At 38.5% G+C, this 26,268-nt stretch overlaps 1 protein-coding gene across 1 annotated transcript in view; it reads right to left on the bottom strand.

Moving 5' to 3' along the window:
• LY75 (lymphocyte antigen 75) overlaps window positions 1–26,268 on the bottom strand; it is a 127,460-nt gene that overhangs the window by 81,136 nt on the left and 20,056 nt on the right. Inside the window, exons 4-11 of the mRNA XM_006872043.1 lie at window positions 24,963–25,127; window positions 15,654–15,764; window positions 13,240–13,380; window positions 10,039–10,230; window positions 8,067–8,224; window positions 1,731–1,841; window positions 895–983; window positions 579–748 (exon numbers count right to left, since the gene is read on the bottom strand). Coding sequence (XP_006872105.1) covers window positions 579–748; window positions 895–983; window positions 1,731–1,841; window positions 8,067–8,224; window positions 10,039–10,230; window positions 13,240–13,380; window positions 15,654–15,764; window positions 24,963–25,127 — 1,137 coding nt within the window. The remainder of the gene's footprint in view (window positions 1–578; window positions 749–894; window positions 984–1,730; window positions 1,842–8,066; window positions 8,225–10,038; window positions 10,231–13,239; window positions 13,381–15,653; window positions 15,765–24,962; window positions 25,128–26,268) is intronic.

Here is a 26,268-nt window from a genome sequence, read left to right as displayed (position 1 = left end):
GAAGGTGGAGTCTCCAGTGAATAGTATCCAACCTGTCTAGGAAGGGCTGATGAAACGAAATGCAGATGAATCTCTTGTGATGCAATAGTGAATAATTGTTATCAGGACTGATTGTGAGGGCTGGAAATGTAAAGGTGGACGTTTTATAGCAAGGAAGGGAGTGACTAACTTTTCAGTCTAGGGGAGGAGGGCCCTGGGACCATCAATGGAGAAGAGCAGAGAGCGGGACCCTACCCAGAGAAGCAGTGAGGCCTGAGATGGAGGCAGAGACAATGACGTGGAGAGATGGAGTGGCTGGGGACTTGGGATCCAGAAAGGGAAAGGGGCTGTGTGCTGACAACCGGGGGGTGGGGGGGCAGGCTTGCAGGGTATACCCTTTTACCCTTTGGTTGGCTGATGCTGCATGGACGGGATTGTAACTATGGCAATGAAACGATATATGATAGAATGACTGTAAAACTAATGTTCTCCCATGTAAACTATCACATAATTCACAATAAAACATTTATTTTTTAAAAAAGGATGCTGTATTTCACAAGTCACTGTATTTTTATTACTTTATATACTAAGGTACTCACCTGGCTCAAGGAAGTTCCAGTTGGAAAAGGTTATAGCCCGCTTGATTCCACCTACACTAGCCCAACTATACTCTCCACTTGCAGTTACATCCCTCAGGCCAGTCCAAAAGTATTTGCTTAGAAACTTATCATATTTTTTAATCATATCATTCAGATATTCTTGCTCAAATCTGCAAAAGAAGAGTTAAATTAATAACTGTTTTACTAATGATTAAGTTAATGTATAAACTGAAGGTACATCTGTTTCTTAGGAGGGTTGCTTAACAAAGGAACGCAGAATTCAAAGTTCAGTAATACATTCTATTGATGGCCACACCTGCTAGTTATAGTCAGATTGCAGTTGGTTCCAAAAGGGACCTTATCTGTGTAAATCTTGTAACATGTTTTTCCATGTCTCTTCCAGCCCTAAACCAGAAGAGAAACATTGTCAGATTGTTTTCCAAACTTGATGATATTCCTGTTTAAAAACATGGTTCTGCTACACTGATAACATCTTACAATTTGTAGAAGTTGAGCATCTGGCCGGTGAATTCATACATGTGATGAGGGTAGGGTACAAGTTCATGGCTAACCTCCACAAGACTGACCCTGTGTCAGTGAGCGGTTGCATCATTATTCTCTTTATGCTATCCTAAGAGCATGATTTGTTGTTGTTGTTAAGTGCCATCGAGTCGGTTCCGACCCATAGCGACCCTGAATAGGGTTTCCGAGGCTGTAAATCTTTACAGGAGCAGATCGCCTCATCTTTCTCCCGCGGAGCAGCTGGTAGTTTTGAACTGCTGACCTTCCGGTTCACAGCCCAATTCGTAACCACTACGCTACAAGAGCATGATAGCTGTTGTTTAATTATTTTTGAACAATTGGAGAAAATAGATATATCAGTATTTTAGAGAGTAATCGTATACATCTTTAATAGGAATTCATGAGTAACTCTTTTCCCTGTAACTGTTTTTGTTCTCCCACAAGAACTAAGGTATGTTGTGATTCACTCTAGTTCGCTCTGGTATCCTCTAGTTCACTCTAACATAAATATGAAGAAGCTGGTAAGTTCCTCTAATTCTACAAGTCTGAATTATTTACGTTTTGACTATCATCCCTAACCAAGAAGATGCGATACTGTTTAGAAAACTTTATACAGGGAGTTTAACATACCTCATTTGGAGGACACATCTTATCAGATCCTGCATCATTTATTTTTTCTCCCTTTTTCTTACATACATATTTAAGTTTCTTGTCACATGATTGGATTTTCCATTGACCTAGCTTTTAAAACCAGAAAAAAAGTTTATTCACAAACGGAATGATTTTCCACATATTTTATTTTAAATCAGTTTCTCTTCACAAAACGTTGAGAGACAGAGAGAATGAATACAAGTGAATGATTAAATCTGAGAACATTCTCCCAGAAAATGGTACCCAACAGGCCTACAAGGATGGCTAAGGACAAGCATCATTCCATGGTCAAACAGGGAAGGAATCTCATTTTCTTATACGAATGACAATAAAACTATCAAAGGACACTTAGTATAGAAGACGAAGAGAGAGGAATTCAATCCACAAACAGTTGCCAGCATCTTAATATTTTTCCATATGATGTGGTCAAAGTTTGTCCACAAATGAAAAACATCATCAGACCCAACATCCTTCTCTTAGTTTCCTTGTGTATATAATGATGGCAGTTAGAATAGGTTCTCTTTAATAATTCTAAAATCTAGTTTCTTTCAACTTTACTTCAGCCTAGACTTCAAAGTTCTGTCTTTCAAATATGCTACTCAACATCAATTTTGCTTAACTGACTAAGTCACTTTGTCTTCTTCAAATTAAATTTTAATAAGTCAACAGTGATAAGGATCAGTGGAGTGCTGTCTGTTATTAGGTGTTATCAATTTAGTTCCAACTCATAGAGACTCTATGAGCAACAGAATGAAACACTGCCTGATCCTTTGTCAGTCTTACAATTCTTGCTATGCCTGAGCTCATTGTGGCGGCCACTACACCAATGCATCTCATTGAGGGTTTTCCTCATTTTCACTGACCCTTCCTGATGGTGGTGGTGGTATTGGCTGTGTACCATAGATTCAGTTCTGATTCACAGCAACAATGTATAGGGTTTCAGAAGCTGTAAATCTTTATGGGAGCACAAAGTCTCACCTTTCTTCCATGAAGCAACTGGTAGATTCCAACTGCTGACCCTGAGTCTAGCAGTCCAATGTGCAACCAACTATACCACCAGAGCTCCATGACCCTTCCTGATAACAAGCCCAAAGTACATGAGGTGAAGTCATTATGACCATACTTCTTCTATTTCAGATTTGTTTGTTCTTCTGGCAGTCCTTGGTAGATACAATATTCTTTGCCAACACTATAATTCAAATGCATCAACTCTTTTGTTTTCCTTATTTACCATGCATATGAGGCAATTAAAAGTACTCTGGATTAGGAACAAGGCATTTAAGTCTTCTAAGTGACAACTTTGCTCTTTAACTCTTTAAAGAGATTTTTCTGCAGCGATTTTCCCAATGCAATACATCGTTTAATTTCTTGATTGCTGCTTCAATAGGCATTAAATGTGGATTGAAGTAAAATGAAATCCTTAACAACTTTAATCTTTTCTCTGGTTACTATGATTTTGCTCCTTGTGAAGGTTTTGTTTCCTTTATGTGGAGGTGTAATCCATATTGAAAGCTGTAGGCTTTGATCTACTGTCCAGGTATGTCCTAAGTTCATTATTACCCACAAGACCTCAGGTTCCTTCTTTCATAAGCTTCTAAATTCATCTTGGATATATTTTAAAATAGAGTGACATGCTCCTAAATACAGCTTCACCACTGAAACATTTCTAAATCTGCATATAATTTTTAGTTTCCGTTTTAAGTCTTTCTAGAAGTTCACGGCATAAACAATCTCCTAAATAATTGAGGATCCATAGGAAACGGGCACAAGTAAAAATGGATGGTGGTTCCAAAAGTTCATGGAAAAATTCCATTACCTTTTAATTTAATTTTTTCACGAACTTTTGGAAGACCCCATGTCTAAAAGGTACATTTGTGCTTTCTGATCAAGGTATTTTGAGTTCTTGGTTCTAATATATTCAATAAATGTTTAGGTATTCAATAGGGCAAAGATGATCCCTAACAGAGTTAGAACTATATTTTTAATAAAAGCATGTTTTTACATCTCAAAGCAGGGTAAATCTAGAGTTTCTTTGAATATCAATTTAGTTTGTTGTATTGTGGTGCCATCCATGTAGCTGTGATGGTGGAAGCTATGCCACTGGTACTATAAATACCAGAACTTCCAGACTAAAACAGACTAGGAAGAAGTAAAAGGCGGACTACTTCTGGATGTTAAGCCACAGAAAACCTTATGATAGATATAGTGCTAGAAGATGTCAGCATTACGAACAACACCCGAATATTGTCACATATAGTGCCAGAAGATGAGTCCCTCAGATTGGAAGGCACCCAAAATGTGACTTGAGAACATCTGCCTCCTCACAGTAAAGTTGACTATAATGATGCAAATGGAGTAAAGCTTTTGGGACCTTCATTAACTGATGCTACATAATTCAAAATGAGGAGTACCAGATGCAAACATCCATTAGCAACTGGAACATGAAATGTACCAAGTATGAATCTAGAACAATTGGAAGTTGTCAAAAAGGAAATGGAACACATAAAGATCGATATCCTAGGCATTACTGAGCGAAAATGGATTGGCACTGAGCATTCTGAATCTGACAATCATATAATTTACTATGGGAATGAAAAGTTCAAGAGGAATGGCATAGCATTCATCATAAAAAAGAACACTTCAAGAACTATTTTGAAGTACAATGCTGTCTGTGATAGGATAATATCCATACTTCTACAAAGAAAACCAGTTAGTATAACAATTATTCAACTGTAGCAACCAACCACTAAAGTCAGTAGTGATGAAATTTAAGAATTGCATCAATTTTTTCAGTCTTAAATTGATCAAACATGCAGCCAAGATGTATTGACCATTACTGGTGATTGGAAGGCAAGGGTTGGAAACAAGAAGAATCAATAGCTGGAAAATACAGTCTTGGTGATAGAAATGATGCAGGAGATTGTATAATAGATTCTACAAGACCAATGACATCTTCACTAAAAATACTTTAAAAAAAACACACACACATAAAAGACAACTATTCACATGGACTTTACCAGATGGAATACACAGAAATCAAACTGACTACATTTTTGGTAAGAAATGATGGAAACGCTCCATATCATCAGCCAAAACAAGGCCAGTGGCAGACAGTGGAACAGATCATTAATTGCTCAGATGCAAGTTCAGGTTGAAGCTGATGAAAATGAAAACAAGTCCACGAATGCCAAATTATGACCTTGAACATATCCTACCAGAATTTAGAGACTATCTCAAGAACAGATTTGATGAATTAGACAATAATGACTGAAGACCAGAAGAGATGTGGGATGACATCAAGAACATCATGCAGGAAGAAAGCAAGAGGTCATTAAAAAGAAAGGTAAGACAGGAAAGACCAAAATGGATATCAGAAGAGACTCTGAAACCTGCTCTCTAGCATAGAGGTGCTAAAGCCAATTGTACAAATGAAGTTAAAGAGCTGAACAGAAAACTTCAAAGGGCAGCTCAAGAATACAAAGTTAAGTATTATAATGAAAGGGAAGACCACACTCAGCATTTCTCAAGCTGAAAGAATGGAAGAAAAATTCAAACCTTGACTTTCAATATTGAAGGACTCCATGGGCAAAATATTGAATGATGTACAAAGTATCAAAACAAAATGGAAAGTATACAGAGTCACTGTACCAAAAAGAATGTAAATGTGCAACCATTTCAAGAGGTAGCATATAGTCAAAAACCACTGGTACTGAAGGAAGAAATTCAAATTGCGTTGAAAGTATTATAAAAAAATAAGGTTTCAGGAATTGATGGGATACAAATTGAATTCTTTCAACAAACTGATACAGCACTAGAGGTGCTCATTCACTTATTCCAAGAAATTTAGAAGACAGCTACCTGGCCAACCCATTGCAAGAGATATCGGTGCTCATTCCAAACAAAGGCAACCCAATGGAATGCAGAAATCATCTAATAATATAATTACTATACAGGCAAGTAAAATTTTGTTGAAGATAATTAAAAAATGGCTGTAACAATATATTGACAGGTAACAGCCAGAAACTCAAGTTAGAAGAGGGATACCATTGCTGATATTATATGGATCTTGGCTGAAAGAAGAGAATATGAGAAAGTTGTCTACTGTGCTTTATTGACAAAGCTTTGACTGTGGGATCATGAAAAGCTATGGAAAACATTGCAAAGTATGAGTATTTCAGAACACTTGATTGTGCTCTTGAGGAACCTTTACGTAGACCAAGAGGCAGTCATTCAAACAGAATAAGGGGATACTGAACAGTTTAAAATCAGGAAAGGTATGTACTAGGGTTGTATTCTTTCACTATATTTATTCAATCTGTATGCTGAGCAAATAATCCAAGAAGCTGGATAATATGAAGAAGAAATCGCATCAGTATTGGAGGAAGACTCATTAACAATCAGTGTTATATAGATGATGCAACCTTGTTTGCTAAAAGTGAAGAGGACTTACAATACTTACTGATGAAGATCAAAAGCAAACCAGTATGGATTGTACCTCAATGTAAAGAAAACAAAAAACAAAAATCCTCACATCATGGTAATAAGTAACATCATGATAAATGGAGAAAAAACTGAAGTTGCCAAAGACTTCATTTTGCTTGGATCTACAGTCAACACTCATAGAAGCAGCAGTCAAGAAATCAGATGACATATTGCCTTGGGAAAATCTGTTGCACAAGATGTCTTTATAGTGTTCAAGAGCAAAGTTAATCAGTTTGAGGACTAAAATGCGCCTTATCCAAGCCATGGTATTTTCAGTAGCCTCATATACATGTGAAAGCTGGACAATGAATAAGGAAGACCATAGAAGAATTTATGTAATTTGACTTACAGTGCTGGAGAAGAATACTGAAAGTAACATGATTGCCAGGGAATACACAAATCTGTGTAGGAAGAAGTGCAGCCAGAACGCTCCTTAGAAGCCAGAATGATGAGACTTCATCTCTCATACTTAAGACATATTATCAGGAGAGGCCAGTCCCTGGAGAAGGACATTGTGCTGGTAAAGTGGAGGGGTCAGCGAAAAAGAGGAAGATCCCCAATGAAATGGATTGGTACAGTGGCAGCAGCAATGAGCTCAAGTGTAACAATAATTGTGACGTAGGACTGGGCAGTGTTTCATTCTGTTGTGCACAGGGGTCGCTATGTGTCGGATCCAACTTGATGGCACCTAACAACCACATGAATTCATAAGATGGGATCTTTCTTTAGATTAAACTGTAGCCACATGCTAAATATCACAAGGAGGGCAGAAAAATGGATGAAGAGCCTGGTCCTGAGAGAAAGCAGGTTATAAAAACCACTCTGCTAAAAAAGAAATCTAAGTATTAAAGAGATATTCAGGATCTTTTTCAGGTCAGAGAAAATGCTCCCACACAAGAGGTGGACTGCTTATATAGTAATCTCTTTGTCTTTTTTTCAGTAGTTATAGGAAAGATAGGAATCCTGGATAAGTAGGATAAGAACTGAACTGCTAACCACTAGGTTGGGATTTTAGACCCATGAGCCGCTCCTTGGAAACCTACACAGGCTCACTATGAATCAGAACCTACTCGATGACACTTAACAACAACAACATAGGAAAGACAATGAACCCTGGTGGCATAGTGGGTTAAGCTTTTTCTTTTTAAATAGAAAAGACAATTTAAATAAACTTTTATTGTGTTTCCCAGCTTATACTCACTCATGGAAACAGTAAGAAATCAAACAATGCATCACATTAAGTAAATCGGTTGCAAAACACTTCCTTAAAGAGGTCACTTTGAGGACTAAGGTGCACCTGAACCAAGACATGATATTTTCAATCATCTCATTGACATGTGAAAGTTAGACAATGCATGAGGAAGACTAAGAGTTGATGTATTTGAATTATGAGGTTGGTGAAGAATAGTGAAAGTACCACAGACTGCCAGAAGCACAAACAAATCTATCTTGGAGGAAGTAAAGCCTGAATGCTGTTTAGGATTGAGGAGGATGAGACTTCATCTCTTGTACTTTGGACATGTGGTCAGGAGAGACCAGTCCCTGGAGGAGGACATCATGCTTGGTGAAGTGCAAGGTCAGCCAAAAAGAGGAAACTCCCAATGAGATGATTGCTACAGCGGCAGCAACAGTGGGCTACAACATAACAACTGTGTAGATGTGTTATTTTGTCCTGTTATGCATGGGCTATAGCACTATGACTCAGAACTGACTCGATGGTACCTAACAGCAACAACAACATATATATACAAATACCTCAACCAAAGGAATTTTAATATTATACATATAAGGCATAACAATAAAAATAGAAATAAACTACAGGAGGTTTCTTACCTTTCCTAAGTAGCAAACACAATTGGGAGTCTTATTGTAGGGAATATTTGGCTCATTCTCATCCCAGTATGTTAGAGTAACTTCAGTACCATCTGACCACTGAAATAAAGTTGGTGTGTTTATGTTCTTAAGACCTGTCCATACTTCTTCTTTGGCATCTTAAAATTAAAAAAAACAAAAATTTTGGGGGTTTGGTTTTACTCAATTATATACTTCAAAATGTAGATTGTTATATTCTTATATGGGGTTTTAAAGTCCTTGATGGTATTCTTCAACGACCTGTAAACATTTTAATAAGAATGACAAGTTGGATAAGGAAAGCTTTTCAAGTCTCTTCTAATGGTGCTGTAGCCTAGGCATTGGGCTGCTAACCTCAAGGTTGGTGGTTCAAACCCACCAGCTGCTTTAAGGAAGAAAGATGAGGCTCTCTGCTCCTGTGAATATTTAAAGTATCAGAAACCCTACATATGGTCACTATGAATGGGGATCAACTTGATTACACTGGGTTTTGAGGGTTTTTTTAATGCAGGTAATGCATATAGGTAGAATAGCTGCATTTCTTTAACATCTGGCTTAAATAGCTTTGTCTTATGGGAATTAGTGAAATTTAGCAAATGTAATTTGCATTTCAATTAGAATAAGAATATTGTCTAATATTGCCCTGAATGACAAATGCTGCCTTCACAGGGCAGCAATTATGAGGGGGCTTCAAAAAATTTGTGGGAAAATAGAATTGAAAGATGACTTTCCATGAATTTTTTGAAGCCCCTTATACTCACTGCTTGGCAAAGGATTATGAAACCTCACTCGACAGGAATCTACTATTGACAATTATTAAGGAGCTCCTGAAGTGTAGCGGTTACGAATCTGGCTGCTAACCTCAAGGTCAGCAGTTCGAAACTACCAGCTGTTCTGAGGGAGGAAGATGAGGCTTTCTGCTTCCATAAAGATTTACAGCCTTGGAAACCCTACACAGGGTCACTATGAGTCAGAACCTACTCCACAGCACACCACCACACCACCACCTTTGACTATTGTTATTACAACTGTTAACTAAAAGGATTGTGGTTCATACCCACCAGCTGCTCTGTGGGAGAAAACTGTGGCAGTTGACTTCTGTAAAGATTTACAGCTTAGGAGAATTTAGGGGACAGTTCTACTCCATCCTAGTGTTGATATGAATTGGAATGGACTCAGTGGTGGTGGGTTTTATGAATTAGCTGTTATTATTACTGAATCCTAAGGAGAAGGTCTAGTAAGTAAGTTCAGTGCATTTTTGTTCACTAGCCTCCAGCTTTCATGTAAATACAAATGCAAAACAATGATCACTTAGGTGTTTGGGACAACTTAAACAGACTTTAACTCATGAAAAGGGAGTGACTATTCACTCTATAAGAAGCTCTGGTAGCGTAGTGGTTACGAGTTGGGCTGCTAACCTAAAGGTCAGCAGTTCTAAACTACCAGGTGTTCCACAGGAGAAAGATGAGGCTTTCTGCTCCTATAAAGATTTATGGCCTCAGAAACCCTATACAGGGTCTCTATGAGTTGGAACCAATTCTATGGTACATAACCACTACCACCATTACCACAACCTAGCATGACCCTTACTCCATTAAAACAAACTCTACGGCATACCACCACCATTACCGTTCACTCTTATAGTTGTGCTGTAAAACTGGTAGCTACGTGGCCACTTAAATTTAAGTGTAAATTAATTAAATTAAAGAAAAGAAAATATTAAGTTCCTCAGTTGCACTCAGTACATTTCATTGCTCAAAGCTACATGTGGCTATTATAGTGGACAGAACAGATATAGAACATTTCTATCACTAAAGAAAGTCTTATTGATCAATGCCGATCGATAGGATCAAATGACAAACCTCTCATTCTTAGTATGAGTCTGAAAATAGGAGACTGAAATGCTTTAAAGCTCTCAAATATGACATCTTTAAAAAACAAACAAAAAAGTTACCCCCATTATGGAGTTTTGTGACAACCACTTCCACATCCGCTAAAGAATGAATGCTGATTAGATCACTGCTGAAGGTTTTGCATTTCACATGGGCGTCATCCCAGGAATCACTTTCATTTGCCAACAGATAGCAAAATCCATTATGTGGCAGCCAGCCGACATCACAGCGGGTATCGGAATATGTCCAGACATCTGGGGAGAAAGCAGTTATTTACATTCCAGTAAAGATACAGCTATTTTGAATCAATAATATTACAGATTCTTCTTTCTTGAATTGTAAAGTTTCTGGACAACTGGGGGATGTAATATCAAAAAGTACAGTGACAAGAATTTATATTATGCCTAATGGAGATGTCGTAGGATAAGCACTTGGGCCTTAAGGTTAGTTTGAACTGCAAGGTCGGTTTGAAACACAAGGTGGATGGTTCAAACTCATCAACAGTTCCTTGGTAACCTTAAACAGGGTTGCAATGTGTCGGCACTAACTTGATGGCACTTAAGAACAACAATGTGTACATAAAGTGTCCTGGTGGCATAATGGGTTAAGCATTGGGCTGCTAACCTCGAGGTCAGTGGTTCAAACTCACCAGCCACTCTGTAGGAGAAAGATTATGCTCTTGGCTCCCATAAAGATTTTGTCTTAGAAACCCTGGGGAGCAAATCTACTCCGTCATTCTGAAACAGAATGGCTATGGGTTTGGTTTAGTGGGTGATACGTAATTAGCATGATAAAAATCAATGCAAGGAGTCAGGTAATGATGTGGCTTAACTGTAAAGTGCCATTGAGTTGGTTCTGACTCATAGCGACCCTGTATAGGGTTTCTGAGGAGCAGCTGGTGGGTTTGAACTGCCGACCTTGTGGTTCACAGTCCAGTGCTGATTCATATCACCACAAAGGAATCAGTGGCTTAACTAAAAAGATACAAATGTGTTGCAGGGTTGGGCATAGAGTGTTTAAGGAATGCAGCCAATTAAGGGCGAGATTCCTATTAGTCATAGTAGAACAAAGGTATGGAGTAAGCCAGCTGCTGGCAAATTTTGTTCTGGATACAGGATTTGTTAGGTTCCCCTGCAGCTTCTGCCTTTGAGAAGCTTATAATGAGGTTGAGTCTCTTTTTCACACATGGTCAACTTAGCAAGGGGATGTACATTAGTGCCCACTGTGGAAAAAATGGTAGGCAGAGATTTAAGAAACAGAACAAGACATTTACACATCCCACACTCAAGTGATGGTACCAACAAAGGGAAGGGGCAAAGGGTTATCTCTGTACCTCTCTTTTTCTCTCTTATGGCAGACCTGGAGTTCTCATGGAATTAATTATTTTTTTTTTTTTGCTTTTGATCACAATAAAACTAACTTGAGGGAAGGTCAGGAAAGACTGCATGAAAAGGGTGAAGTATGAAATGGCACAAAAGATTCCTACCCCTCTTTTAAAAGCAGAAAGTGATTCAACTACTCAGACTGCATAAATTCTGAACCACTCAGAATGTTTGCTGTAAAAAAATACAGCAGCTTAAAAATACAGCAGAACAATTTATATTTTTTTTTTACTAAAGGAAAAAAAAATCAGGTTCAGCCAGCCTCACACTTGTAAGATAACTCAATTAACTTCTAGGTTTTGAAGCAGTACTTACTTTTCCACAATTATGTTAAAAGAACAGAGGGGAGAAAAAAAATCACCCATAATCAAACTTAAAACAATCATTTTCATACTCTAGCCTTTGTCTCTATGAATACATATTTTTACAAGATTAAAATGATAAGTAGGCATATCATTTTGTTCTGTTCTTTGTACTTAAGACCATATTTTCCTGCTGGCACAATTATTTTAATAGCTGCATATTATTCAATCATGTGGAAACATCATGATTTACTTAATAATTGCCACTGTGAGGTATTTACTTAATCTACCATCAGTCATTCTGTTTTCATTTGTTCTGTCTTTTCTAGTATGCCTTTTTTTGTCCTAACTAAATTTGGTTTGAATCAATTTGAAAGATAAATATTCATTTCCTCTATTATCTTAAAACATTCTCCTGTATTCTTTATCATATACCTACCACCCTTTAAAGTACTTGCTTAGGGCCCCTTTTGGATGACAATAAATGTTATGTTCTAGTCCCTTTCTTCACAATTTCTTAAAACATGAAGTTTTAAAATCTCCCCCTTTCCTCCCATTTTTTCTCATTCAGTGGGGATTTAATCAAATACCAGATACACACTAGGTAGGTCCTGAGGCTAGCAGCTGGTACAAACCTCTTCTCTGCTTTTTCCAAGACTCCTCAGCTACATCTGATATTCTTATGTGACTCATCCCCAAATGCCTCAGAAAAAATACCTCCTTGTTTATATTTAGTCCTTATACACCTCCCTGTTTTCATCTGCTTTTTCAACAGAAAGCCCTACAAAACCAGCCTGAAATAGTAGAACAGAGGAGAAATGGATGTTGTAGATCAAGGGGTAGAAAGCCTGGGAACACACTCCCTTGCCCTTAATTTATGACTTATCAAAGAGGCATGCGATATATAGAACTTTCCTCGAGAGCAATGGGTCTCAAACCTGAGTGTGCATCAGAATCACCTGGAGGGCTTCTTATAACACAGATGGCCTGCTTCCACCCCTGCCCACGCACCCCACCTTTCTGACTCAGTAAATTTAAGTATGGAGTCCCCAAGGAGCACAAATGATTAATCATTTGACTACAAAATTGGCTGTTCGAACCCACCCAGAGATGCCTTGGAAGACAAGACTGGTGATCTCCCTCTGAAAGGTCACAATCTTGAAATCTCTATGGAGCAGTTCTACTCTGCACACATGATGTTACCATGAGTTGGAATTGACTAGAGAACAATTAACAACAAACCTGAGGTATGTCCTGTGACTTTGCACTTCTAATAGGTGCCCAGGTGATGTTGATGCTCCTGGACTGGGGATCATATTTGGAAATATGGTCTAGAGAAAAAAAGCTGCCCATGCACAGAAATATAATTTCTACCTAGAATATCTCTGCTTCCCGATGGGCATTCACATGTTTACTTAATATTTTTCTTTGCATCAACCAAATATCATTCATACATAGTTGGTAACATCTAAACACACAAGGTCAAAATCAATTGGTTTTCTGCACTGGCAGCAATAGGTATCTGAAATGGATTTACTTGACTTAAAGATTTATTTGGATGAGAAAGTGAAAAAGATACCTGTTAGCTCCACTGTATTATTTAATGGTTTCTTGCAGACATAGGGCAGTTGAGCTTCACAGGAAAAACTCTGCCATAGACCAGAGTCAGCTTCCATTCTTGCACAGCTTGACCCCCCTATAGTAAGTGTGCTTGGTGTATCTTAAATGATAGGATTTTCAAAGGGTTAGCAATGGGAGAAAAGACATTTTAAATTCATTTAAAAAACAAATGTATTCTTAATCTGTTTTTTAGAAACCTTTAAACAAAATTGAACTGTATAAGCTTCAATGGACAATCATGTGCTTAAATCTATCTTTCTTATAAAATATAGGCTGGTGGTTGGTAGTGTTTGTGTGTCTCTGAATTGGGTCCGACTCATAGAGACCCCACATAGGGTTTCCAAGGCTGTAAATCTTTATGGTAGCAGAAAGCCTCATCTTTCTCCTGTGGAGCAGCTGGTCTATTCAAATTACTGACCTTGCAGTTAGCAGTCCAGCTCAGTATCCACTAAGCTTCCAGGGATCCTTAAAATATAGAATACAGAAGGGAAACACTCCAGTCCCTTGAATTTAAAAAACAAAAACAAACCTTTGCCCCTAAAAAACTCCCAAGCCATATCTTATGGTCAGCAGCTCTAGATCTACTATTTTGTACAACAAAAGCCCTAATTTGTAACTCTATAAAGCCTCTGTTGAAGAGCACTGTGGCTCCATACAATAAGCATGGTACTTCAAACCATAAGGTCCTCGGTCCAAGCCTGCCAGCTGCTCCCACAAAGATTTAAAGCCTCAGAAACCCTATACAGGGTCACTATGTGTCAGAACCAGCTCAGTGGCACTTAACAACAACAACAACAACAAAGCCTCTATTAAACTTCTAACTAAAAGGTTGGTGGTTCAAATCTACCAGCTACTTCTTGGGAGAAAGATGAGGCAGTCTGATTCCATAAAGATTTATAGTCTTCGAAACACTTGAGAGCAATTCTACTCAGATCACTCTGAGTTGGAATCAACTAGATGATAGTGAGTTTGGGTTTGTTTGTGTGGTTTTTGGTTTTGTATATGTTTAATAATAAGGACATTTTAGCTAACTAAAATGACTAATTGGAAGTGTGGTGTCTCTAGAGGTGAAGCACTGGACTGCAAACCATAACGTTTGTGGTTCCAGCCCAAGAGCAGCTTAAAGGGAGAAAGATGAGGCTTTCTGCTCCTGCAAAGATTTACAGTCTTGAGTACAGGGTGGCCATGAGTCAGAACCAACTCATCAACACTTAACAACAACAACAAAATGACTAACTGGTATTTTGTTGTGCTTCATCTATTTTTCTGCAGGAGAAAGATGAGACTTTTACTCCCACAAAGACTTGCAGCCTTGGAACCCTACACAGGGTCACTATGAGTTGGAACTGACTCGATGGTACTTCACAACAACAATCTATTTTTCTTACGGATATGCAGATTACTTTATTACTAAAGTTAGTGTTAACTTTTAGATTCTACATTTGGCAGAGCCATATACGCTTTTATTTTTTTTAAAGGTACTCAATCCTTTCTTTTAGGGAAAATAAATTCTGACTAGATTTTGATTGCTTTGTTCATGATAAAAAATTTCTGTGAAGAATTTATATGTGTAATAAATACAGTATTATATTGTGAGTACATGTGTGCTATGGCGGGGAAACCACAAGAATTTCAAAATGAGGGAATATTTTCATATTAAAGTATGAAATATGTTATTTACCAAGTTCCTAAGGTACACAGAATGGCTCTTAGGCCATGGGTTGGGACTCATTTTGCTTTTACCTAAAAATACAGGGTTGCTAAAGGTTATGGAGTAAGGAGCTCTGGTAGCATAGTGGTTACAAGTCAGGCTGCCAACTTCAAGGTCAGCAGTTTGAAACTACCAGCGGTTCCGCGGGAGAAAGATGAGGCTTTCTGCTCCTGTAAAGATCTACAGCTTTAGAAACCCTGTGCAGGGTCACTATGAGTTGGAACCGACTCCACGGTACTTAACAACAACAACAACAAAGGTTATGGAGGAGCTCTGGTAGCGTAGTGGTTATGAGTTGGGCTGCTAACCTCAAGGTCAACAGTTTGAAACTACCAGCGGTTCCACAGGAGAACGAAATATGAGGCTTTCTGCTCCTGTAAAGATTTACAGCCTTGGAAAACCTATCCAGGATCACTATGAGTCGGAACCAACTCCATGACATATCACCACCACCAAAGGTTAGGAACAAATGCTAAATTGCCTGTGGTGTGGTTCAACTTGCCTATTAACAGAATGGGCTAGGGAGAAAAAAAATTCTTCAGAGGTAACTGTAACAAGGGTAGTCAAGATCTGAAAGTTTCGTAAGCTCTCAGTGAGTAGGAAGGTCTTATTTTCTTGAAACTTTTCCTCTGTGGATCACGGGTGGAGAAGGAAGCAGGTACCTGAATTCCAGTTGAGAAAGTTCAATGGCTTCTGGTCTGACCATTCCCAGCCTCTAGCAGAGTACAGCTGATTTAAGCCAATCCAGAAAATTCTTGCAATACCTTCTTTGTCTGTAAAAAAATTATTTTAAAATGACAAAATTATCTAAATAATTGTCTAAGTCAGACACAAAAAAACCCTGGAAGTCTTCAGTGTCAGGCAGGAATACCTATGAGAGGCTGTCTCACCAACAAAGACAGGTGGCACTAATAGACAACAAAACTTCAGACTGCGAAGAAACTCAAACGTTGATCATTGAATTTTGCTTTCTGAATCCTATTCTGATGCACTGAGTTTTCCATTAGCTTGTCCAATTTTCTTTCTTCTATGATAAGAATAGAATTTCCTCAGAACTACGCTATCTACTTTTTACCTTATGGTACTGGTGAGGTTCTCTGCTCTCATAAAGATTTATAGACTCAGAAATCCTATACGGGGTCACTATGAATCGGAACTGACTCAATAGCAGTGGTTTGGTTTTTGGTTTGGCACTGATATAGATTTATGAAAGCAACTTCAATTGCACAGCTACATTTTTAATATCTGAACTGGTCAGTATTCCAGAGTGACCATTTACATTTAGCATATAGCATTTGCTAGGTACTAGTGATGTAAAAACCAAAAAGACCAAATCCCTGCACTCATCGGGAGTTCAACCTAGTAGAGGAAACAGCTATGGGTCCCAAAAATGATAAACTGTTACAGGTATGCAGTTAGAAATATGTCCAGGAGCTGTTTTAATAGCATATATGGGCCTAGATGTCAGCTTATGGACTAAGGTGCGCCTGACCCAAGCCATGGTATTTTCAATAACCTCATATGGATACGAAAGCTGGACAGCGAATAAGGAAGATCGTAGAAGAATTGATGCCTTTGAGTTGTGGTGTTGGAGGAGAATACTAAAAGTACCATAGACTGCCTAAAGAACCAATAGATCTGTTTTGGAAAAAGTGCAGCCACAGTGCTTCTTGGAGGCTGGCTAAGCTTCGTCTCTCATACTCTGGACATACTGTCAGGAGGGAACAGTCGCTGGAGAAGGATGTTATGCTGGGTAAGATGGAGGGTCAGAGAAAAAGAGGAAGACACCCAATGAGATGGATCAGCTAGGCGGCATCATTGATGGCGTCAAGTGTGGCAGTGGTGGTGGGGTTGGCCCAGGATCGGACATTGTTTCGTTCTGTTGTGCATAAGGTCGCGATGAGTCGGTTCCGACTCAAAGGCACCTGACAACAACAAACAACAACATGGGCCTAGAGTCCAAAGGTGACATTTAGAATGGAGATATAGAATGGGACTTGGGTGTGCACACAGGTATTAAAGTAAAGTTGCGTCATTCAAATATATTCTTTGACAACCAGATGGCTTCAGCAAAAAAGACAAAAAGAAATCATTTAAATGGGGTAATAGTCAACATTCTCATTAATGTGCCCTCAAGAAATGGATAGAATCATGCTTGTATGAGTTTTTGTATTTTGAGAAACAAAACAGCATTATTCAGGAACCTGGCACAACTTCATCAACATCAAGAAGAATTTCAATAATTGCTTGAGGGCCAGAAATTGAAGGGCTAGAGCAACTGATGACATGATCTATAGAAGACAAGATGATACTGACATACAGAAAGAGCTAATTGGAATCTATAAAATTTGTTGAAATATTTACAACACGTGATAATTTTTCAGTTCCTCCCAGAGAATTATGTCCAATGGATTACTGCACACACATATGCACACACACATACATGTATGATATATAAGTATATATTTCTTACTGTGTGGTTTGCATATAGACACCCATATACATAGCATAAAGGAGCTCTGGTAGCGTAGTGGTTACGAATCGGGCTATGAACCTTAAGGTCAGCGGTTCGAAACTACCAGCCGCTCCGCGGGAGAAAGATGAGGCTTTCTACTCCCGTAAAGATTTACACCCTCGGAAAGCCTGTATAGGGTTGCTATGGGTCGGAACCAACTCGACGACACTTAACAACAACAACAACATACATAGCATAAAGGCGTTTCAAGGGTGACTTTGATGATTCACACTGTTTGCCTTACTGATAACTTCAGAACTGAAATGCCTGAAAGAGGTCACTCATCTAAACTGAAACCCAGGGGCTTGGAGATCTTCCATGGGTAGAAGAGAAATATCAGCAGCAAAGAGGAAAGAGGTCAAATTCAATAACCCCAGGATCAACATTCAAGGGGTGTACAGTGGGGATAAGAGGCCTAATGATTATCCAATGAGAAGCATCTGGGAGTTTAGGAGTGAGCTACAAAGGTACATTGCTCTTTTCAGGAGTGTGGCTGCAAGTAAAGAGGCTGGACTGCAATTAGTGGTCAACAGAACTCTAGGAACAGACTTTTTTATTTAAATAGCAGAAATTTAAACACATTTATAGGCTGTTGGGAAGAAACAGTAGGTGGAAAGTAGCTGAAAATATGAGATGGAGAAAACAGTAATGTGGATACAAAGAACTTGAGAAAACACCTAGTCTTGAACAAGTTGTGGGAATAAAGTTACAGATATAGACAATCTAGATAATATAGACAATATATAAATCCAAGAAAACAGTAATGTGGATACAAAGAACTTGAGAAAACAACTAGTCTTGAACAAGTTGTGGGAATAAAGTTACAGATATAGACAATCTAGATAATATAGACAATATATAAATCCAAGATTGAGCAAATAATCCAAGAAACTGGAGTTTCTATGAAGAAGAATGTGTATCAGGATTAGAAGGACACACGTTAAAAAACCTGTAACATGCAGATGACACATCCTTACTTGCTGAAAGTGAAGAAGACTTGAAGAACTTACTGATGAGTATCAGAACTATAGCCTTTAGCACTGCAGAATGGGACTTGGACACTGAGAACACAGAAAACGTGATGTCCACTACAAGATCAATCTCAAACTGCATATATTGATAAAATAGAAATATTCTTGGCTCTGGCATTATTCTAAGTGAGGACAGGGATTCATCATAAGGTATGATTATTGACAACAAAACCAAGAAACTGTCAACTGGTATCCTGGCTCGGACTGGTACTGAGGTATAGCAGACCATATGATTGCCTGATTCAAAATGGCCAATACCAGTCCATCTTAGCTCACTAATGTCTAAAATATCAATCTTTTTCTTTTAATTTTATTCTGAATTAGGCTACCAATCTTAAGTGTTCCATTTCATTTTTGACAACTTCAATTCTCTGAGATTCGTACTTCATACATTCCATGTTCTGATTATTAATGGATGTTTGTAGCTATCCTCTCAATTTGAGTTATGCCATATCAGCAAATGAAGATGCTGAAAGCTTTGCTCCATCCACATCACTAAGGCTGACTCTACTTTAAAGGGGTAACTCTTCCCCAGTTGCATTTTGAATGCCTTCTAAGACGAGGGATTCATATTACAGCACTCTATTAGACAATGTTCTACTGCTATTTATTATGTTTTCAGTGGCTAAGCCTTCAAAACTCTGCCTAGTCTATTTTAGTCTGGAAGCTTTGCTAAAACCTGTCCACCATGGGTGACCCTGCTGGTATTTGAATACCACTGACATAGTTTTCATCATCACTGCAACACACAAGCCACCACAGTACAACAAAATGACAGGAAAGTGGGGAATAAAATTAATTACATGTGTTAAAAATAATTTTGACATTCAACCATTTCAGGAGGTAGCACATGTTCAAGAACTAATGGTATTCAAGGAAGAAGTCCAAGCTTTACTGAAGTCATTGGTAAAATATAAGGCTCCAGGAATTGATGGGATACATTGAGATGTTTCAACAAATGGATGTAGTGCTGGATGTGCTTACTTACCTATACCAAGACATTGGAAGACAGCTACCTGGTCAACTGACTGGTAACATTCCATATTTGTGCCCATTCCAAAGAAAAGTAATACACCAGAATGCAGAAGTTATTATACACTATCATTAATGTCATTTAGCTAGTAAAATTTTGTTGAAGATAATTCAAAAAAGGTTGCAGTAGTACCTTAACAGAGAATTGCCACAAATTCAAGCTGTAGTCAGAAGAAGATGTGGAACAAGGGATATCACTGTTAATGTCAGATGGATCTTGGCTGAAAGCAAAGAACACTAGAATGATATTTACCAGTGTTTTATTGACTATGCCAACGCACTAGATTGTGTGGAGCATACCAAATTATGGATAACATTGTGAAGAACAGATTGCTAGATATTTCATTTTGTTCATGTATAGAGAACAAGGTACTGTGCGGTTTAAAATCAAGAAAAGTCTACGTCAAGGTTGTATTCTTTCACCATACCTATTCAATTTATGGGCTGAGAAAATAATCTGAGATGCTGGGCTATATGAAGAACATGACATTGGGACTAGAGGAAGACTCATTAATAACCTGTGATGTGACATGACACAACTTTGCTTGTTGAAAGTGAAGAGGACTTGAAGCATTTACTGATGGAAGATCAAAGAATACAGCCTTCAGTATGGATTACACCTCATTCACTGAGGTGGGCAGTGGTAGATCTGCACAGTTAGTAACAGCATGTATATTTCAGCCTTCATGCTTCTACTGAACTAGGTGCACAAAAGATGGTTATATTTTCCTAACTTGTTTTCTGACTTCTGAAAATTTTTTTCCTTGAACAAAAGTTTTTGTTTTTAAAATTGAAAAAACAAAATCCCAAAACTATAGCCTCTAGTATGGATTATACTGCAACATAAAGAAAACAAAATTTACACCTGGACCAGTAAGCAATATCATCATAAAAGGGGGAAAGATTGAAAGTTGTCAAGAATTTCATTTTTCTTGGACCCACAAACAACAACCATGTAAGTAGCAGTCAAGAAATCAAACAACATAGTGCATTGGGCAAATCTCCTGCAAAAGACCTCTTTAAAGTGTTAAAAGCAAAAATGTCATCTTGAGGACTAAGGTGTCCCCTACTCCAAGCCATGGTATTTATAATCATGTCATATGCAGGTGGAAACTGGAAAATGATTAAATAAGACCTAAGAATTGATGCCTCTGAATTATGGTGTTGGCAAAGAATATTGAATATACCATGGACTGCCAGAAGAATGCACAAATTTGTCTTGAAAGAAGTACAACTAGAATGCTCCTTAGAAGCTAGGGTAGTTAAACTTCTACTCGCTTATTTTGGACATGCCATCAGGAGGCACCAAGAGTCCTGGTGTGGCGCTGTGGGTTAATGCGCCAGACTGCAAAGCAGTTTGAACTGCAAGGTCGGCAGTTCAAGCTCACCAGCCGCTCCTTGGAAACCCTATACAGGGTCGTGATGGGTCGGAACCAACTCGATGGCACTTAACAACAACAACAACATCAGGATGATGTCCCTGGAAAAGAACATTAAGCCTGGTAAAGCAGAGGGTCAGTGAAGCAGAGGAAGACCCTCAATGAGATGGATTGCAATTGTGTCTTCAACAATGGGCTGAAACAGATTGAGAGGCTAGTGCAGGACCAGACAGTCTTTCATTCCGCAGTACATAGGATCACTATGAGTGGAAACTGACTCCACAGCACCTAATAACAACAACAATAAACTGAAAGTTTTAAATCTCTTCTACAATGTAAGTTCTTCTACAATACTAAAAGCAACGTTTCTATATTGCTAGAGAATTCCAGGAAACGATGACAGATTTATCGTACTCTAAATTCTGCTCTGTCGACACTCAGAATTCCTTTCACTGATTTCTAACCAGGGGGACTCTGCAGGTTCAATCCATTCTATCCATCCTAAGTTCAATGTTGTTTTTCAGATACCCTCCAGCAGGAAATCATCACTCCCTCTGAATAATCGTATCTGTTACCTTCACACGGCAAATACATATTTGTAACCAGTGAACTAGCACCAATTGCTGTTGAGTCATGGAAACACACATGTGTCAGAATAAAACTGTGCTCCACAACATTTTCAATGACTGGTTTTGGGAAGTCGATTACCACACCTTTCTTCTGATGTGCTTCTGGACATACTAGAACTTCCAACCTTTTGATTAGCAGTTGTATGCATTAACAATTTGCACAATTCAAGTATTACACATACTTTAATGGCACAAAATGATTTCTGGAAACCATCAGTCTCCTGATTTGCTTCTATTCATGATTTGTAATGATGATGTATTCTTCATTAGAATCACAGTGGTGGCAGTGATTGTGTGTTGTTAACTTGGCTGGTTCTGACTCATAGCGATCCTATGGAGGGTTTCCAAGGGGTAAAGCCTCATCTTTCTTCCACGGAGCAGCTGGTAAGTTTGAATTGCTGATCTGTAGTTAGCAGTACAATTCATAAACCCCTAAGCTACTACAGCTCCTTCATTAGAATCATTGTTGTTGTTAGGTGTCACTGAGTCAGCCTGAACTCATAATACCATTATGCACAACAGAATAAAATACTGCCTGTTCCTGGACCATCCTCACAATCGTTGTTAAGCTTGAGCCCAAGTTTAACATTCATTAGAATCACAGGATTTAAAAATGATGATTGTGTTGGCAAACAAGAGTGTTCTTTAAGTGTTCTATGCTAGGTAGATATGAACGGGAAATGGATAAACTCTGAAAGTCCTGATTGAGCAAATATAAAGGACAGGAGATTCCTTACATGGTCTGACTAATTCAGAAGCTGATTAATTAGAGACTGTCGCTATTCTCCCCTCTGGCCCATCACATCTTTGTCATCAAAAAAACACAGTTGAATGTTAGCATAAAGCTCCAAACCTAATCCAATGGGTAGATCTACTGAGGTAAATACTTCATGCTTCTTGTTTGTTCAAGAGATTCCTATTCAGACTTGATCCAATATTTCTGCTCCTTCCACAGAATGAGGTTCTAACAGACCTGATAACAGTCATGGAGCTGGGATAAAACAGAGAGGAGTCTCTGCTGGCCACATTTAGAAAGGCCAAAGTCAACAGAGCCCTTCTTAGGGTTCCTGGCCTACGTAAAGTGTCCTAGCCTTGCAGTACGTCTCAAGGAGACTCAGTGTGAACAGATCCCAAGGGTGGAAGTGGGTGGAAATGTGCTTTCCTGGCCTGGGACCCTTGAGTCTTCTTTTTTTTTACCTCTGGTGTTAATCTGTGGTTAGAGGCCCTGGAAAGGCCGGTGCCATGGAAAGTCTGACTCCCTAACACAATCCAGTGAGTATAAGAAACCAAATCCTCCCCATCACCAACTCCATGTATTAGGGCAACAGAATGAAAAACAAAGCCAAAGCTAGACTAATTAGGTCCAGGGGGCAGAAAGTATCATCAAGGGGACTTCTGCTATTTTTCTGGCATTAGACGTAGTCCCATCCAACCACTCCCTACCAAACCCAGATGGGCAAAGGGCATGAACTGAAAAATACAAGGGGAAAAAACTGGATGCCTAACAAACACAAGATACACACAAAAAATAATAATGAACAAGAAATATGAAATCAAAAAGAAACAGCATTTCACAACCATCGTATTGGTCAGTTAATAAGTCTGAGAACACCAAATACTAGTGGAGGTGTAAACTGATACCAGCACTTTGGAAAGCAACTAGGAATTTTTTATTACAGAGGAGGAGAGTCACACCTGTGACTCAGCAGTTCCTTCACTAGAGAAACTCTCCAGTGAGCATGTGCAAGATTGGTCCTTGCACAGGGTTATTTGTAATAGCAGGAACGGAAAATAGCTTATTTTTCAATAGGAGCGTACACAAATTGTGCCATATTCATCTAATGCAATGCTATACAGGAGCAGTTGACAGTAAATGAAGTTCTTAAGTGCTGTTGGGTTGGTTCCAATTCATATCTACCATGTATGGGGTTTCTGAGACCAAGAACAGAAAACCTCATCTTTCTCCCTCTGAATGGCTGGTAGGTTCGAACTACTAACCTTGTGATTGGAAGTCCAGTGCTTATCCTACAGAGCCATTGCACTCTCTGAGATTAAATTTATATATGAATAAATAAGATAATATTTGCATTATTATAAAGCACAGAACAATAGTATCATGAATAGATAGGTGCATAGAGCTAACAGTTAGCATGTTCTGTTGCTAACCAAGAAGTTATAAGTTCAAGTTAATCTAGAGGCACCATGGAAGAAAGGCCTCTAGATGAAATAAAAAATCAATCATTAAAAACCCAGTGGAGCACAGTGGTTTTCTGACACACATGAGGTCACCATGAGCCAGAATTGACATGTTGTAAAAACATTTGGGAATGCTACACACCCCTGAGAGAACTGGGCATGAAGCTTTAACTTTTTTGTCATTTTATTTCTTTGAAATGGGGGTGGGGAAGGAGAGCTCTAAAGCAATATGACAAAGAGTTGTGTCTATTTAATCAGGGTGGTAGCTACAGCAGTATCTTTTATATTAATTTCTATTCTTGTCTGTATGGTTTAAATTTTGTAATAAGTTTTTTAAATTACCACAGAGAGATGGTGCAGTGGTTAAAGTGCTTGGCTGTTAACCCAAAGGTCAGCAGTTCAAATCTACCAACCACTCCATGGGAGGAAAATGTCACAGTCAGCTTCTATAAAGATTTTAATCTTAGAAACTCTACGGGGAAGTTCTACTCTGTCTTACATGGTTGCTATGAATTTAAATGGACTTGATGGCACTGGATTTGGTCCAGGGGTTGGGGATGGGAGAACAAAATAGACAAAACAAATCCTATCCACTCAATAAGTCCATGTCATGAAATATACTCTTAGACATCTTAGAACTCTTCTTGCCCCTGCCTGGATGATTCGCCTTTACCCAAATGTGAGGACTTTTGTGGGGCTGCAGGATAAGCACTAGACAACTAACTTAAAGGTCGATGGTTCAAATCCACCAGTCACTCCTCGGAAACCCTACACAGGGTCGCTATGAGTTGGAACTGACTCATTGGCACTGAACAACAACAACAACATCTAGTATTACTTGGTCAAACATATTCCTTACCTTCCTTGAGTTCTCTACTTCTCTACTTTTCAGTGCTCAAAGAGTTTAATGTTTACTTATTTTTCAAATCCTTCTACTTAGAATTAGGGCAGCCATTTTCTGTTTTTTGAACACCAATCTTCCGTTACTCTCTATCACAAGATGCATTTGTCAATGAATAGAATATGCTTTTTTTTCGCTTGTAGATTTCAGTTTTGAGATTTAAATCCAAAGAGAAGATCTAAATGAATATATACGTAAAACTACACAATTGGATATAAAAAGACAAAAAGAAAGACAGTACCTTTGTAAATTCACCAATTCACAATACCACACACAAGTAAAGCCTACCTTTAAGGTAAGTTAATTCAGCATCACTATTGATGCTCAGTAAGTCAGCACCTTGATTCTGACAGGAAAGATAAGCTTCTTTCCAAGAAAGAGCTGCCTGGGTATTAAATTGGTAGCAACTTCCAGTCTGCTCATTCTTTTCCCAATTGTTTTCACAGCCATTTTCTGTTGATAAAAAGATACATTAGTGATTATAAAGTAATGACACAATGTTTTCTATTTTGAGAATGCTTACAAATGTGGTTTGCAAATGGCATACTGTGTGGTCTGCCAAAATCGAGGCTGCCATCACTAGAAGCAACAATATTTTGATCCTTTGGTTATTCGATGAAACTGAAGTCACAGGTGAGAGGTAGTCAAAATCTAGTAGTAGTCTAGACCTACGTCTAGATTTTTGGTGGAAATATTTAGGCAGCTTAAAGACTTCTACTCTCCCTGTAGCCTTTACCCATTGCAAGTCTTTGTTTTACCCTCTCCTACCTGCCCTCTGTCTGACGGTAGAAGTGTTCACACCCCTGAGCTGATGGAAGACAAGCTTTCTTGAATATGTGGCCATAGGGGTGTTCATGGCCTGCAGCAAAAGCAATGTATGTATACGTGTGTGCAGACATGCTGCTGAAATGGCCACAAATTTGAGTTCGAGTGACTATCTTATTTGGGAAACTGAGTCCAAGATTTTCCTTATTATTTTTATACATTTCCATAAAAATATGCACAATATTTTAATACATATTATTATATACATTATATAGTGTAACTACCTAGACATAACTGAACATTATTTTTTCTTTAACAAATATATTAAATGCAGGTATCATTTCAGAAAAGGAACCTTCAAGCTATTTCTTGAACAGGTATAAAAATCTTCATATGTTGTAGTGGAGAAAAGGTCCCATATTCAAATATATAAATATTATGTTGTTGTTGTTAGGTGCCATCAAGTCAGTACCGACTCATAGCAACCCTATGTACAACAGAATGAAACACTGCCCAGTCCTGGGTCAACCTCACAATGAGTCCATTGATGCTGCCACTTAGCCAATCCATCTACTGGGGGTCTTCCTCATTTTCTCTGACCTTCCACCTTACCAAACATGATATCCTTCTCCAGTGACTGCTCCCTCCTGACAATATGTCTGAAGTATGAGAGACGAAGTTTGGCCATTCTGGCCTCCAAGGAGCACTCTGGCTTCACTTTTTCCAACGCAGATGTGGTGGTTCTTTTGGCAGCCCATCACACTTTCAATATTCTCCCACACCATAACTCAAAAGCATCAATTTTTCTACGGTCTTCCTTATTCACTGT

The sequence above is a fragment of the Chrysochloris asiatica genome, unplaced genomic scaffold (assembly GCF_000296735.1).
Source record: "Chrysochloris asiatica unplaced genomic scaffold, ChrAsi1.0 scaffold00181, whole genome shotgun sequence".
Classification (NCBI taxonomy): Eukaryota; Metazoa; Chordata; class Mammalia; order Afrosoricida; family Chrysochloridae; genus Chrysochloris; species Chrysochloris asiatica.
This window is presented reverse-complemented; position numbering and strand designations above follow the sequence as displayed.